This window comes from Myiozetetes cayanensis, unplaced genomic scaffold (genome assembly GCF_022539395.1).
Source record: "Myiozetetes cayanensis isolate MyiCay16 unplaced genomic scaffold, myiCay2020 scf18, whole genome shotgun sequence".
Taxonomy (NCBI): domain Eukaryota; kingdom Metazoa; phylum Chordata; class Aves; order Passeriformes; family Tyrannidae; genus Myiozetetes; species Myiozetetes cayanensis.
In genome coordinates, this window is record NW_026087389.1 from 7,054,947 (window position 1) to 7,068,240 (window position 13,294).

Here is a 13,294-nt window from a genome sequence, read left to right on the forward strand (position 1 = left end):
AATGTGTGCCAAATTAGCAACAGATCCTGTACCAAACACAGATCCTAATGCTGACAAAAACTGCTAGTGTGGAATCAGAAGTTTTTCCCATATTTGAACTTGTAAAGCCTCTGAAATGCATATACAGGTATCAAGAACAATGGCTGGTTTGTGCTTTAAAGCATAAGGAAGGAAAGAAATTCTTCATAATAAAACTAGAGTCAGGTAGAAATGAGAGAAAACTTTGGGTGAATATTTGAAACATCCTTATGAATATCAGCCTGGGCATGGAAGAGTCTGGCAGGATCCATAGAAAAGTGTGGCAGAGGTCCAGGAGACACTACCGGAGGGTATTAGGGTTTGGACTACAGGTTTATTTCCACATTACAGGGTGACTACAGGGTCATGGATATGGGTTGCAGGAAGCTTAAATGAATTAGTTTAGTTGTGGATGGAAAAGCATCCACCTCATGTCCTGTTCCAGAAGAGATGGTGGAGACAGATTTGGGGTCAATTACCCAGCAGTGACATTGGAGAGACTCCTCTGTGGTTACCACACCCCAGCAGCATGAGCCCAGAGCTCTGTCTAATAGTATTAATTATTTCTCTTGAATTAATTTATATTGCTCGCTGGAGACTTGTGAAGTTTTTAGGCTGGAGATACAAAAAAAGCTCCAGATTTTTTAAGAGGGTATGAAGATGCTCCTTTGTTTCAGAAGCATCTGGAGCTACCTGCTGTGGAGTGCAATGCTTCTTCAGTACGTTCAAGACTGGCCTGGGGCTACATGAATCACTGGTTTGAAGTTGCCTTGGCATTCAGTATGTTTTAATCACACATCCCCAGATCCCACTAGAACTGCTTTTGCCCTCCTGCATCTTTCTTTTCTTTATCTCAGGTGATGGGCCCCAGCAGCACATGGTCACAAGTACAGTGCCCCCTCCATTCAATCTGGAAAACTCCATCCCCACTCTGATCTTGCTTTACTGGGAACATTTTCAGGCTCCTTCAGTCTCATTTCCAAAGCATCCAAGTCTTCTTGCTTTGCCAAGCTGCCCTGTTGAGCCTTACCACTTTGTTTACTTGCTTAAAGCTCTTGACACTCATCATCTACTCACCAAGGTCTAGCAGTTCATCTTCTAGGAGAAGAAAACAAAGCCTCAAACTCACAGCAACAAGAACAAAAGCAGCTGGTAGCACAGCTGCATGGCTTTCTTCATTTCAAATCATGTTGGAAGGAGCAGCTCATGAAAAACAGTGCTCAGGTATTCAACTTGTCACTGCTGACAGCCACAACAGCAGTGGGGGTGTCAGGTGCTCAGCAGCATCCCTTCCTTCCACCTACACCTCCCCCAGCTGACAGCCAATAATCAGGACTCTGAAGGCATTTGGAAGGAAAATGCCATGCGAAGATGGACTTATTCAGATCTGAATGCAAGACAACTGGTGGGAAACTCATCCTGTCTACGCAAAGCCTGCGTGCCCATGCAGGGATGTGAGCCTCAGGAGCACGGTTTTGATGAGGGGGCCTGAACTTAAACAGTGTCTGCTTTTTCCAAGGGTATTCACTCCTCTACTATGAGATGTTACCTTTCCCAATTAATCTCATTTCTGTTTTTTAGGGCATCTCACCTTCACTCGGTGGAGGGAGCACTGGAGAAAAGCAGAAAGGGCAAATACATGAGAAAGCCACAGGAATATTTAGGTAAAACAATAATATGACACCAAGTTCCACAGGTAGCACTGGGCCAGATTTTCCAGGCACAGCATCTGCTGCCCCATCTATTCTGCACATCTCTGGACACATTTTGCATGTGCCTCAGGTTTGCATACAAAAATCCCAAATTGCACAAAACCAGAGTATCTTTATGCTTCTCCCAAAACAGCATCTGGATAAGTGTCATCTCCCTTCTCACCTGCACATTTCAGATGTATTTATACCATGTAGCCAAACACCTCACTGCATACGCCATAGACCCCACCTGTGCATGCTGAGTTCAAGGGCCATCTACAGCCTCAGCTGGATCCCTCCTGCAGATAAGCCCTATTTTGCATCATCTTTGCAACATGCTGGAATGTAACAATTACCCATCAATTATTCCAGTTTTCTAATAAGCAAGACTGTGGGAAATTGCGGATCCAGCTACTTGTTTCTGGGAGAGATGGTCAACCTGCCTGGTAAAACACCAGGAGATACTTGATGGCTACTTCTCTCCTTTTTATTAACTTTTAACATAAAATACTATTTTATAATCATGCAAACTAAAAGCACTTCACTGTAGGGTGTATTTGTAATGAATGTTGGAGAAATGACCTATTTGGAAGTGAATCAAATTACAAATTCACATAACTCAATTTTCAGGATCTCTCTTAGGCATACCAAGCAGAAATGAAAGAAAATGTAGACAAGTTCAAGACAAAAATAAACATTTGTAATACCAGGAAATGTGACTTTTTTTTTGAGTAATAAATATGTGTCAAACAAGAACAACATTTCAAGGAATCAAGTTCAGTTCCCACTGTTTGGAATTTGCTATATTTTAGAACATGTTAAAGAAATAGATGCTTTCAAGTCTGGTCTGTGCATAGCAATCATAAGCAAAACAGCATGTGATTTCCCAAGGAAGCATAATAATTTTAGAGTCATAGTGTACTAGACTTGAGATTGGATTATACATTCTCTTCTTAATCATCTCAATTCCTTGAAGAAATCACTTATATAGAAGTGAGCAGTTTCTACAGTGGACTTGACATCTCTTGAAACAGAAGACTGTCGATGTTCTTTTGAAGTAGGATCTTAAACAGCATGAACATTTTATGTATATATAAAAATACATTTAAATACCACAGATTTCAGATGTACTTAAACAACATAAAAATTGTTTTCTTAAATCACTAGGTTTGAAGCACTCAGGCACCAAAAGATGCAGACAGGCAATTAGTAAAATTTTCAAAAGCATTTCAAAATTATGGTTCAAACTGGTTTTGGTTTTTTTGCTTCCCCTGTCCCATGGAATGGCTATTTCAGACCATTGCTACTCCAATGGATGGGAATCCTCCCTCATTTCCAGCTTAGCTAATGGCTACGCTACAGTTAATGGATATTTTATCCCCATTTTATTCCTTGGGCCAATGTGCTGTTTTGTTTTTCCTTGCCTGCCGTTCTCCCCTCCCTGAGCTGTCCTGGCCTTCCTAGGGCTCTGCATGCTCCCTTCTCCTTCGCTGAGCCCCCACTTCCCAGAGGTTCCCACAGCCCCATCCAGACCAGGCGTAGCCAGGCTCATTCCTCCTGCGCAGCCAGAGCCTAAACGACATTGTGAGAAAAATTCAGGAACCCCAGATTGGTGTTTAATTAAATTGTTTAATCAAAGGCTGCTATAAATGATGGGACACCCCACTGCAGCCAGGTTTCACCCCAGCCCCCGAGCGCCTCCCTGCCAACGCACCGCCGCGAGCCAGCCGGGGTTACCTGAAGGGGTAGGCAAAGGCTATGTCAATGCTGAGGTCACTCTCTGACTTGTTTGCACAGTCCACACTGAGGCGCAGCTCTCCAGAGTACCCACCGCATGTTGCAAACGCAAAGATTGCAAAAAGCTGTCAAAAACAAACAACATTTTTATTTTATTTCATTACGGCAACCCCCACAAGCAGATCCATGCAGTAGCTCTTGCTGCAGCACCAGCCCCCCTGGGGTCAGGTCATCCATCACTCCCTGCATTCAGAGCACTGTCACACAGTACTTTTGCACCCTTCCCAAAAGCAGATGCAAAGAACCATGAAAAGTGAAGCTCTGTTGCCACGCAGACAGAATCACCACCATTTGTCCATGCCCAGCATCTCAGCCCTCCCCTTCTGTCTTAAACCCCATTTTGGATTCACAACCCAGGCAGCTCTTTAAATCATCCCACTGACAGGAGAGACTGCACAAGAAGAGAAGGATGAATATTGACTGAGCATAATGAGTCAGTCTTAACCAAAACAGAAACACTTGAAGAAGCATTTACAAGGAGCAACCAGAGTAGCCCAAGAAGTGGCTGCCATACCACTGCATGGCAAAACACAGAATTGTGTTCCCCCTCTTCCAGTTGATGTATGACTTGCCAAAAAAACACTTTTTAGTTTATTATTTTTACTAAATCACTACCATAATCCAAGATGGATATAGAGGTGCACGAAACTGACAGCAAAGCAGAAAAACAATTTCCAAACTTCGGATAAAAATCAGGCAAACTGGAAAGGAACAAAGAGCTTGGGTGGGTATGATGCAAACCCATACTACATCTTAATCTTCCAGGATTAAAAAAGTGAAGGAGGGAGTGTGCAGGCCAGAGACACATCACCATTTATACCAAGGGTTCAAACAGAGAAACCGGAAGCAGGCATAAGTGTCTTAAAACATCATTGACATAGGCTTCCCTGGAAGACCTCGAGCAGAAGTGGGGACAGTTCATTTATGCAGTTGTAATTTAAATTAAAGAACAAGTCAGATTTTGTTGATTGCAGCACTGTAGCTCTGAAGCAACTCCATCAGCTTTAACAGAGTTACAATGAGATCTACAGAAGGGCAGATATGGGAAATGACAAGCAAATGCCCGATTCCAGCCACAATTAAATAAGCTGAACGTCAGCAACCCTGAGGAGACAAACAGTGCACACATCTGGGAAAGAAAACATGGTTTTGGACACTGAAAAATTATGCTGCAAGTAGATGTAATGGCAGAATAAAGAACTGAAGAATACAATAAATAGGAAAAAAAATAGATCTATTCTTGTGGCACAGGGCTTTGCAAAACACACCATTAATCTTAGTTCTTCCAATTCACAGCAGAAGCAAAGCCCCAAGTTTCAGCTGTTGAAGCAGTTTTGCCTGTGCACCTTTTCCCCAGAGACTGCCAGATTATAGGGGTGGTTCCTATTATGGGGAGACCCTCCCCAGCTGCAGGGTGATGTGCTGAGCATGACAGAGCACACAGGAGAACAATGCAAGGTCCCCTCCACTACTCACTTCCAGTGTGATCAGGGCATATCACATATGGAGGATAGATTTTGCAAAGGTATTTAGGTACCCAATGAGGAGGAAAGTTGGTAAAAACTTTGATTGAATCAATTCTTCTTCCTGAGCTCGCTGAAAAAAAAGGAAAGCTGAACTCTACTACGAATTGACTTGTTAAGTATGTGCCGCTATAACTTAAACAGCGTTCCTTCATCCTAAATGAGATGATTCCTCTGTACAAAAAAAGAGTTTCTGCCCTTACACGTAGCACAGCACTGAAAATCAACATTAATCACCTCAGGTTAATTTGTGAGGTGATGCAAGAAAACAATATATTAAGGAGAACAGGAGAGAAAGCTGACCTGCTTTCTGGCCTAATTAACAGAGTTGCAAATGTGAATGTTTTGCAGGTACATAGAGAGGCACAAAGATTAACAGTGATATATAAAGTAGGAACTGAAAGCCTCTGGGTTGAGACCGACCTGCCATAAAGGAAGAGCCATCACCAGCTCTCAGGAAGGGGATAAGCAGAGGAAAGAGATGCAATTGAAATGCATTGGAAATCAGCATAATGGGTGTCACCATGTTTTATGACCCAGGGCAAAGAGCCATGCCCAAAAACACAACTCAGGCTATTCCTTCCCAGAAAGTATCTCCTCCAGAGTTCCCAGTTCTAACTCTCTCCTATTGAGAGCATCTCTGACAGCAGACTCAGGCACCTGGAGTCTCTGGCCCTCAGATAGTTCAAATTTAGCTTTTACTCACCCTCTAGCTCCATGTTCAGCTCTTAACCAGAAGCTTTTCAGATGCCTTCACTTGCTCAGCAAACTCTCCAGGCACAACCACCAGCTCCCACCCTTGCTCAGCACACTCTCTGCTCCACTCACCCAGTCTGCACCCACAAGGCAGGTGGGAAAGCAAAAAGGACACAGCTGGAGACTTTTATACCAAACTTCAGCAATGCCTCAGCCAACTCAAGTTTGGCTCCTTGCCATGGCTGGATCAGAGGCTGCTGATGGATGGGATCACCCAGCTGCCAGTAATGCCCAGCCAGTCCCCACAGCTGCATGCTGAGGACACCAAGCACCTTTTGGAAGCCTATTTACATTTTGCATCAAGGAAGAACAGAGTGAGAGCTGTAAATTAGTGGTATTTCCCTGGGGTACCTTGGCCAAGCAGTGGTGTAATTATCCTTCTCTCCTGCCTCTGCATTTTCCCTTTTCCCCCCACCCCGCCCCAGGTTGTGCTACTTGATGTTGTTAGAGGAGTGCCCAGTGCAATAAGCCAAGATTTACTCGCTGGTTTTTTGTGCACACAGTAATTCTATGGCAGTTTCAGGGATGCTGTAAACACCACTGTATTTTATTATAGCAGGATTTGTGTAAATGGCAGTTGTAAACCCCATAATGGGAGCTTTATGGGCCAGATTCAATAAAACCTCCATCTGCGAGATAATTTTATTGAACCTGGCCTCTCTGAAATTGAAAAGTTTATGGAGAAAGGGAAAGTGTTTCCCTATGTTCCTATTTACTCTTTGCCTATAAATCCACACTCAGCACCACTCCTATCAGCAGTGTGCCTGCACACTGCTTCTCCCCTTCGCATGAGATAAATCTCCCCCGCATGCAGTTACCTCTGGTTATCGCATGGCTGCTGCCTCCCACAGCTCAGCCCCGACAGCCAGTCCTGTGCTGGCTTCCCTGGAGCAGCAGTGGAGAAACATGGGTGCCCTCGAGGCAACAAATCCTTGTTGCCATGGCTGTGCCAGGCTACTCCTGCCCGCTGGCACGGGAGCAAGGCAGACCCTGCCATCCCCTGTGCACCCCATCCCTCCTGCAGCTGCAGGTTGGTGCCCTCACATGTGCCTGGACCCTTGCAGGGAAATGGAAAACATCTGCCCACAGCCTGGATCAGTGTTTACCCCATATTCCTGTGTGGGATAACATGCTAAGCAAGCATCCCACTCGTTAGGTGTACACTGTCGAAGCAGTTACCAACACACCCAGTGTGACCATAGACTGATGGGAAAGAGAGAGGAAGGGACATTTTTTGTGCTTCCCAGCACAGACTGGAGCAATGCACGTCTCCCATGTCCAGTCCAGCCTGCCTTGAAGATCACACTTCTTCCTCATGGACTCAGATACATCTGTGACAAGACAATGAGTTTCCGTATGGAGATTAGCATCCCATCCCCTGCTGCTCTTACAGTGATATTCCCTCTATGACTTCCAGCCTTGGCGTGGACTTTGGTATATTTTTGTCAGGAACTCATGTAAATCCCATAGTCTAACTTAAACCAACAGAAATTACATTTTTTACAATACTGTGCAACAATAAGCAACCTTCCCTGTCAAATCAGATAAACATGTTTTAAAGTTCGGTTGGCTCCTTAGCACTTTAAGAAAAAAACAGCAATATAATACCCAGCAGAGCACATGCTTCTCACACCAGAGCAGGCCAGGGAAAGGTTCATCAGGTGATTTATGGGATCAGCTCCCTTCTCCCAATGCCACGCTTCAACACAATAGCAATGGATCCTCTAATTCGGTCTTTAGGTGCTTTTATTTATCCAGACTCAAGGCTGGTCCCCTTGTTTTCCAACCCAGCCATCCCTGGTGGCCAGGGACTCAGGGCGTGCCATGCCCTAAGGGAGCAAACATCCCAGCTGTGCACGAGACGGTTGCATCTCAGCATGCAACCGTGGACATCACTCATCCCACTGTGGAAAGGAAAAATGGGATCATTTTCCATCACTTCTCTGTGTTTGGCTTTCCAACAATTCCCCTCAATGCCTGCTGAGCGACAGGCTCACTCTGCGCACCAGGAGAAGGCGGAATGACTCCTGACAAGGCGAGTTAAAAGGCTTATGTAGCACATGTTACAGCTAAAACATCCCGGTAGGAAGATAACGCTGTCATTTAAAATTGATGAAACTTCTATATAAACCACTTGCTTTTTCCGGGAGCACGTCTGCCCCGTGCAGCAGCCTTTGGCAGCTTCCTGGCAGATGTGACGGAGCCGTGCTGAAGGCGCATCCCAAATCTATCCCACTGGAAAGGGGAGAACCCTGCTCTGCCTGAGGGCTCCTCAGTGAGTCCTCCAGGATGGCAAGATCTGAAAAAAAAAGTGTCAGTCTTGCCTGGAGCTGCGGTGGCCAAAAACAAGCTGTGAGGGGCATAGTTCACTGTGTGGGTTGGTCTCCAATGCTTTCCCTTGTGGTTGAGGGAGGAAAATGGGAACGAACTTGCTGGACACTTTCCCAGAGAGGTGCCCCCCCAGCCCCCTACTCCTGCCCTAGCACTGGAGAGCCAAAGGGAACTCCTGACAGTTTTAAACAGCAACCTGAAATATTCAAAACACCTACTCTATTATTAGTCATTTTACATGTTCAGAGTGTTTTAAAAAAAGACCTATTTTCCTGGCATCACTTCTGGATGTAAGACTTCCCTTTCTCCATATTGCCATAATAAAGAGACTGCAAAACCCTTGCCAAGTGTTCTACTGCTTTACACTTTCTGCTGCTCACCGTGGCCAAGGGTGCCCATGGAGCGCCGAGGGAATGCGCCGCTCCGAGGGCTCTGGAGACGTCCCCCCTGCTGCCGGCATCGCTCACCCAGCAGCGTCTCGTTAAACTGAGATTATTTATTTATAGGGCAGACCAGTAATTGAACATTATTATTAAGGCTGTAAAGGGAAGGTTTGAAGGCACTAAATGACTGTACGGGAAACATTTACAGCAGAGCTGATGGCCCAAAATATGTCACCAGTGAAGGATTAGGAAGCGCTCTCTCCTCTGGGTCTCTGCCTGTTTCTTTTTTAAAATTTGGCATTTTTCCTGCACGGATCTGAGCTGCAGACTTCCTGGAATCACTTCTCCTACATACAAGCCTTTGTGCACTGGAGATTATCAGATTATTGACTTTGGGATTCCTAATTATATCAACTTGACTGGTTGATGAATTGGAGGTGGATGGCATCGCAGCCGACGCAGTGCTGGGGGGGAGGCGATGACTAGCAGGAGTCATTTTCCTCCAACAGTTATACAGGGAGAAAGCTGAAATATATTCTACTCCTGCTGAGAAATAAACCCTAAAGCAATACTTCAGTAATTGCTGGGATTTAGTGTCCCCTTCCTCATAAATAAACAGCAGCATTGCTAAGAACACTCCTGTGCCTGCCCAGACCTGATCTGTGTGGAGGGAAAAGCCCAGGGATGAGGGAACAACTCAGAGTTCAGGCATGAAGAACCACATATGCCACTGCCACCCACCTGGAGGAGACCAACCTGCTTTACAACTTCCTCAACATGGCTGTGGGGTCTTTGCTGGGGCATTTGCAGCAGTAACCTCTGTTTGGCATTTTAGGGCAGCCCTTGATGCCGCTGGCTGGATGGAAAGACCTAACCTCATGGCAGGCAGGAACCCCACAGTATCCTCTGTTCAAAGCACAGCATTTCACTTAATGCTTAGCATTTTTAAAATGGAAAAAACACAAAATACTTAATTTGATTTTTAATGGAAAGATTTATGGAAATGAAATAGGGGCATTTTTAGTGAGTAAAGATCATGTTAAAATAATTTGGTTCCACAGTACTTTAATCCTAAGGAGACAGATTTCTCTCTTTTTCTTTGAAGAAAACCTTTATTTTTTTATTCATCTTCCATTGATTATTCTAAAAATCCCATTTAACTCTACCACATAATGGTATGGTAGTCTTTCCTCATTATATTTTAATAGAATAAAACCCAACTGTATATGAGAGGATTAGATAGCCATTCGTTGGGGTAAAGAACATTGTTCCTCCAGATGGCCAGACAGAATCTGTGTAATGCCTTTCCTATTTATTAAGTTCAAAATGTAATGCAAGCTGATGAGATGTGTTTCATCCAGTATTTAATGGGTCAGCCACACAGTTGAAAGCTAATGCTAAGGTTGGCAGCACGCATGGAAGAGTTAACAGCCAAGAAATAGAGACACATTTAGAGCATCTCTTCTTGGTGAAATTAAAAGTTGTAAGAGGACAAAGGTACTTACACAAGCGGGGCAGAGATGCAGAGCTCTCCCAGCCCCTCTCACCATTAGTCAAAGGTTTGAGGTAAACATTTACAAGGGCCTGAGGGTTATTTTAATTTATTGTATAAACTGCTTTCTGCACAAGGACATTGACAGATTGGCAACAAGTCTTCCCTGAAACAAGAGACACGGATATGTGCTGCAGACAGGTTTAGGAGTACCTGAGGTAATTACTGGGTGTACGAGGCCTCATTTGGGATATATCACAGTTGTATCTACAGCCTGCAGCCCTTTGCCCCTCCAGCTGCAGAACAGCCTGGAAGTTATGGCTCTTCCTCTCCACAACTCCCCCTTTGTGTCCCCTTCTTCTAAGGACGTGGGAGCACAAGTTGGACAGGCATGTTTAGAAATGCACATATAATCCCTGAATGACTCATGCTGTGACATATGTCACTGCAGCAGAGACATGTGCTCCTTTTTGGGCTTGAGAGCTTTTACAGAGCCATTCCAAAAAATGACAACCATGGTGGTCTCTATGAGGATCCACGTTGTGACAGTGCCTATAGAGCATCACAAGTGCCCAGAGTCCAGGAGAGCAGCCACTCCTGGGCTGTGTCCCCCTCCTCTCGACCATCCAGCTGTCCCCCCACATGCCCACGTTGTCTCATGAGCTGCTTTGGCACCAACCACATCTGACCACCATAGGCAAAACCAAAGAAAGCCATGGTGAGGTAAAGGAGAGGTTTTCTAACTGGTCATGTTAATTCTTATTTTATTAACATGTAACATGCAACAACCCAGCAAACAGTCAGGTTAACGCATAAACGTAACACTGTTCCTGTTCCCTCCTGAAAACCCAGGTTTTGTGCAGACTTTACAGGGTGATTATATGGGATTTATTGTCTAACACGTGTAAACATTTAATTATAAAATAAAAAAGGTTGGATGGCTGCTCATTTCCTTGTTTGCTGGTGGGTTTACAAGCATATGGGTTTAAAATGGCCAACAATGTAAAATAAATGCGTAAAGAGCATGACCCAAGTTATTACTAAGTAGGATTTACTCCCTCTAATAATCACAGGGATTTACATTATGGCTGAGTGACATCCACACATGGGAAGCATTCTGTGAAGAGAAAGTGCTCCCAAACTTACTGTTGCTAAGCTCCTGATGGTCGATAAAGCCACAGGGGCTCAGTGACAACTAAGACTACACCACACCCTGTCCACTGCAGCACTGGGTGGCAGGGGACCACAAACCCAGCTTGCAAAAACAGTGTTGTACACAGTGCACATACAATCAGACCTGGGCTGGGGCTGGGACAAGGCACTTCTCCTAGCTGGAGAGACCAGCCCCATCCCCAACTCTCCCAGCATCACCATCAGGCACCACTGGCTGGGTCGAGTCCCCTGGCAACACTCTGAGGGCTGCTGGGACTGCTTCCTCACCTAATTTGTGTCTTTTTTCTTTCCATTAGCTTTAGCTCCTTTCCCAGCACTACTTGGTAGACCTGGGCTCCAGAGGGGAATTTTTCCTGCTCTGGTGACAGATGCACAGAGCGGAACTGAGAGGCTGGAACACTCCTCTGACCAGAAAATGCTCCAACAGCTGGGTCCCCACAGTGTGGCACAGCGTGGGGGCTGCAACCAAACCCTCCTCGGGTCAGCACCCACAGAAAATGATTATTACAGGAAAGGCTCCTGCCCTTCAATCACGCTGTATTATTTATGACCTAATGATTGCCCATTGACTAGCTGGGATTATACGTTCTTGAAGATGTTTCTGGGTGAATGAAAGGGCATTAACCTCATTATTATCACGTCTGTGCTCATCAGAGGCCATTAGTAGCTTCCTCTCAGCTCCCTGGGCTGCCGTGCAGCTCTCTGGTGTCATCTGCTGCCTCTTCACCCAACGCCCCACATGCTTGCACCAGCTCTGTCTCCTTTCTCAAACAGATTTAAGGAAATGGGTGAAAATTATTTAGCTTGGGAAGGAATCCATAAAGCCCTTGGGATTAATAATCCGACGCAACAGCTTTTCCCCCATGAGGATTTGAGAGTGCTTTCATATTGCTAAGCACTGGAGCCTCCAATCCCTGCTCACACACCCAGCAGCCCTATTTCAGTTCAGGTCTGGCCCTTTTTTCCTTTTTTTTTCAGTCCCACAGCGCCTGTACAAGCAGGACCACTGGGAACAAGGCTTTGCTCTTGGAAAAGCACATCTGGTTTTCTAGGCAGTATGTTTGCAAAACCCTCCAGGGACCACCCAGCCCTGGCCCCTGAGGTCCATTAGGAGTGTCCCTCAGTAGCCTGTCCTTCACAGATATTCCCTTCTTGCTCCAAACCCAGCCTCACCATGATACCTTTTATGCTGGAACATGGTTTGAGCCCTCCATACCAGTGTATCCCATGCATGTGGGACCCGAACATGGGCCACATTGCCTCATCTCAAACCAGTTTTTGGATGGAAAATTCCATGGGAGATGACTTTGACCTCGACACCCACCTCTGTGCGAAAGGCTGGAATAAGAATTTGCTCCTGGCTAAATATCAGCCCACATGGTAGAAATAATTTATTTTTTAATAATTAAGATGATGGGCTATAAATGAACATTTGCTTTGCTGAGCTCTGGGAATTCACAGGGAACATTTTGAACAAGAAACATTTTTAAAATTAAAACCTCCCTCTCCTCTTCTTTTCCACCACTCCTATTATACTCTGTCCCCAGAGATGGCAGTGCTCTCCTTCCCACACTTAATCATATGAAGCAACACCTAAACACAAACATATTTAGGAAATGCTAATAACAGTGTCCTTAAATTGAAACAAAAATGTTCTCTATCTCACTAGCTCCTGACACACTTCATCTGGACACCTTAAGTTGTCCTCTTTCCTCTACACTCTTCCCTTTACTGTGCTGCTCCACACCTCTTACCTGTCTCTTTTTTTTTTCCATGTTCATTCACATTCCTTGAAATCTGTACTCATACCTGCTTCTAAACACAAAAAGAAAAACACTTTCCAAAAATCTCGCCTGAATGTTCTCCATTTCCTTCATGGTTCAAAATACTTAATTCTGAGACAACCAGACATCCTTCCCTTTCCCTCAACTGTTAGCAGCTGCTGCACATCTTCTGTGCTGCCACTTCCCAACCTACTTCAAACCCTCCCAGACCCCATGAAAAAAAGCAGGCACTTGTATAAAACCACTAATGCATCAGTATGTTTTTAGCTGTTGCAATCTTTACATCTGCACTGCTGGAGATGATTATCCAGCCTTTTTTTTTTTAATCAGTAGATTCAGGCTATGG

General features: G+C 44.9%; 1 protein-coding gene across 3 annotated transcripts in view; it reads right to left on the minus strand.

Moving 5' to 3' along the window:
• The window catches only part of SYNPR (synaptoporin), a 102,930-nt gene that overhangs the window by 25,190 nt on the left and 64,446 nt on the right, over nt 1-13,294 (minus strand). For all 3 annotated transcript variants that reach the window (XM_050312677.1, XM_050312676.1, XM_050312675.1), the window contains one exon: nt 3,447-3,571. In XM_050312677.1, coding sequence (XP_050168634.1) covers nt 3,447-3,571 — 125 coding nt within the window. The remainder of the gene's footprint in view (nt 1-3,446; nt 3,572-13,294) is intronic.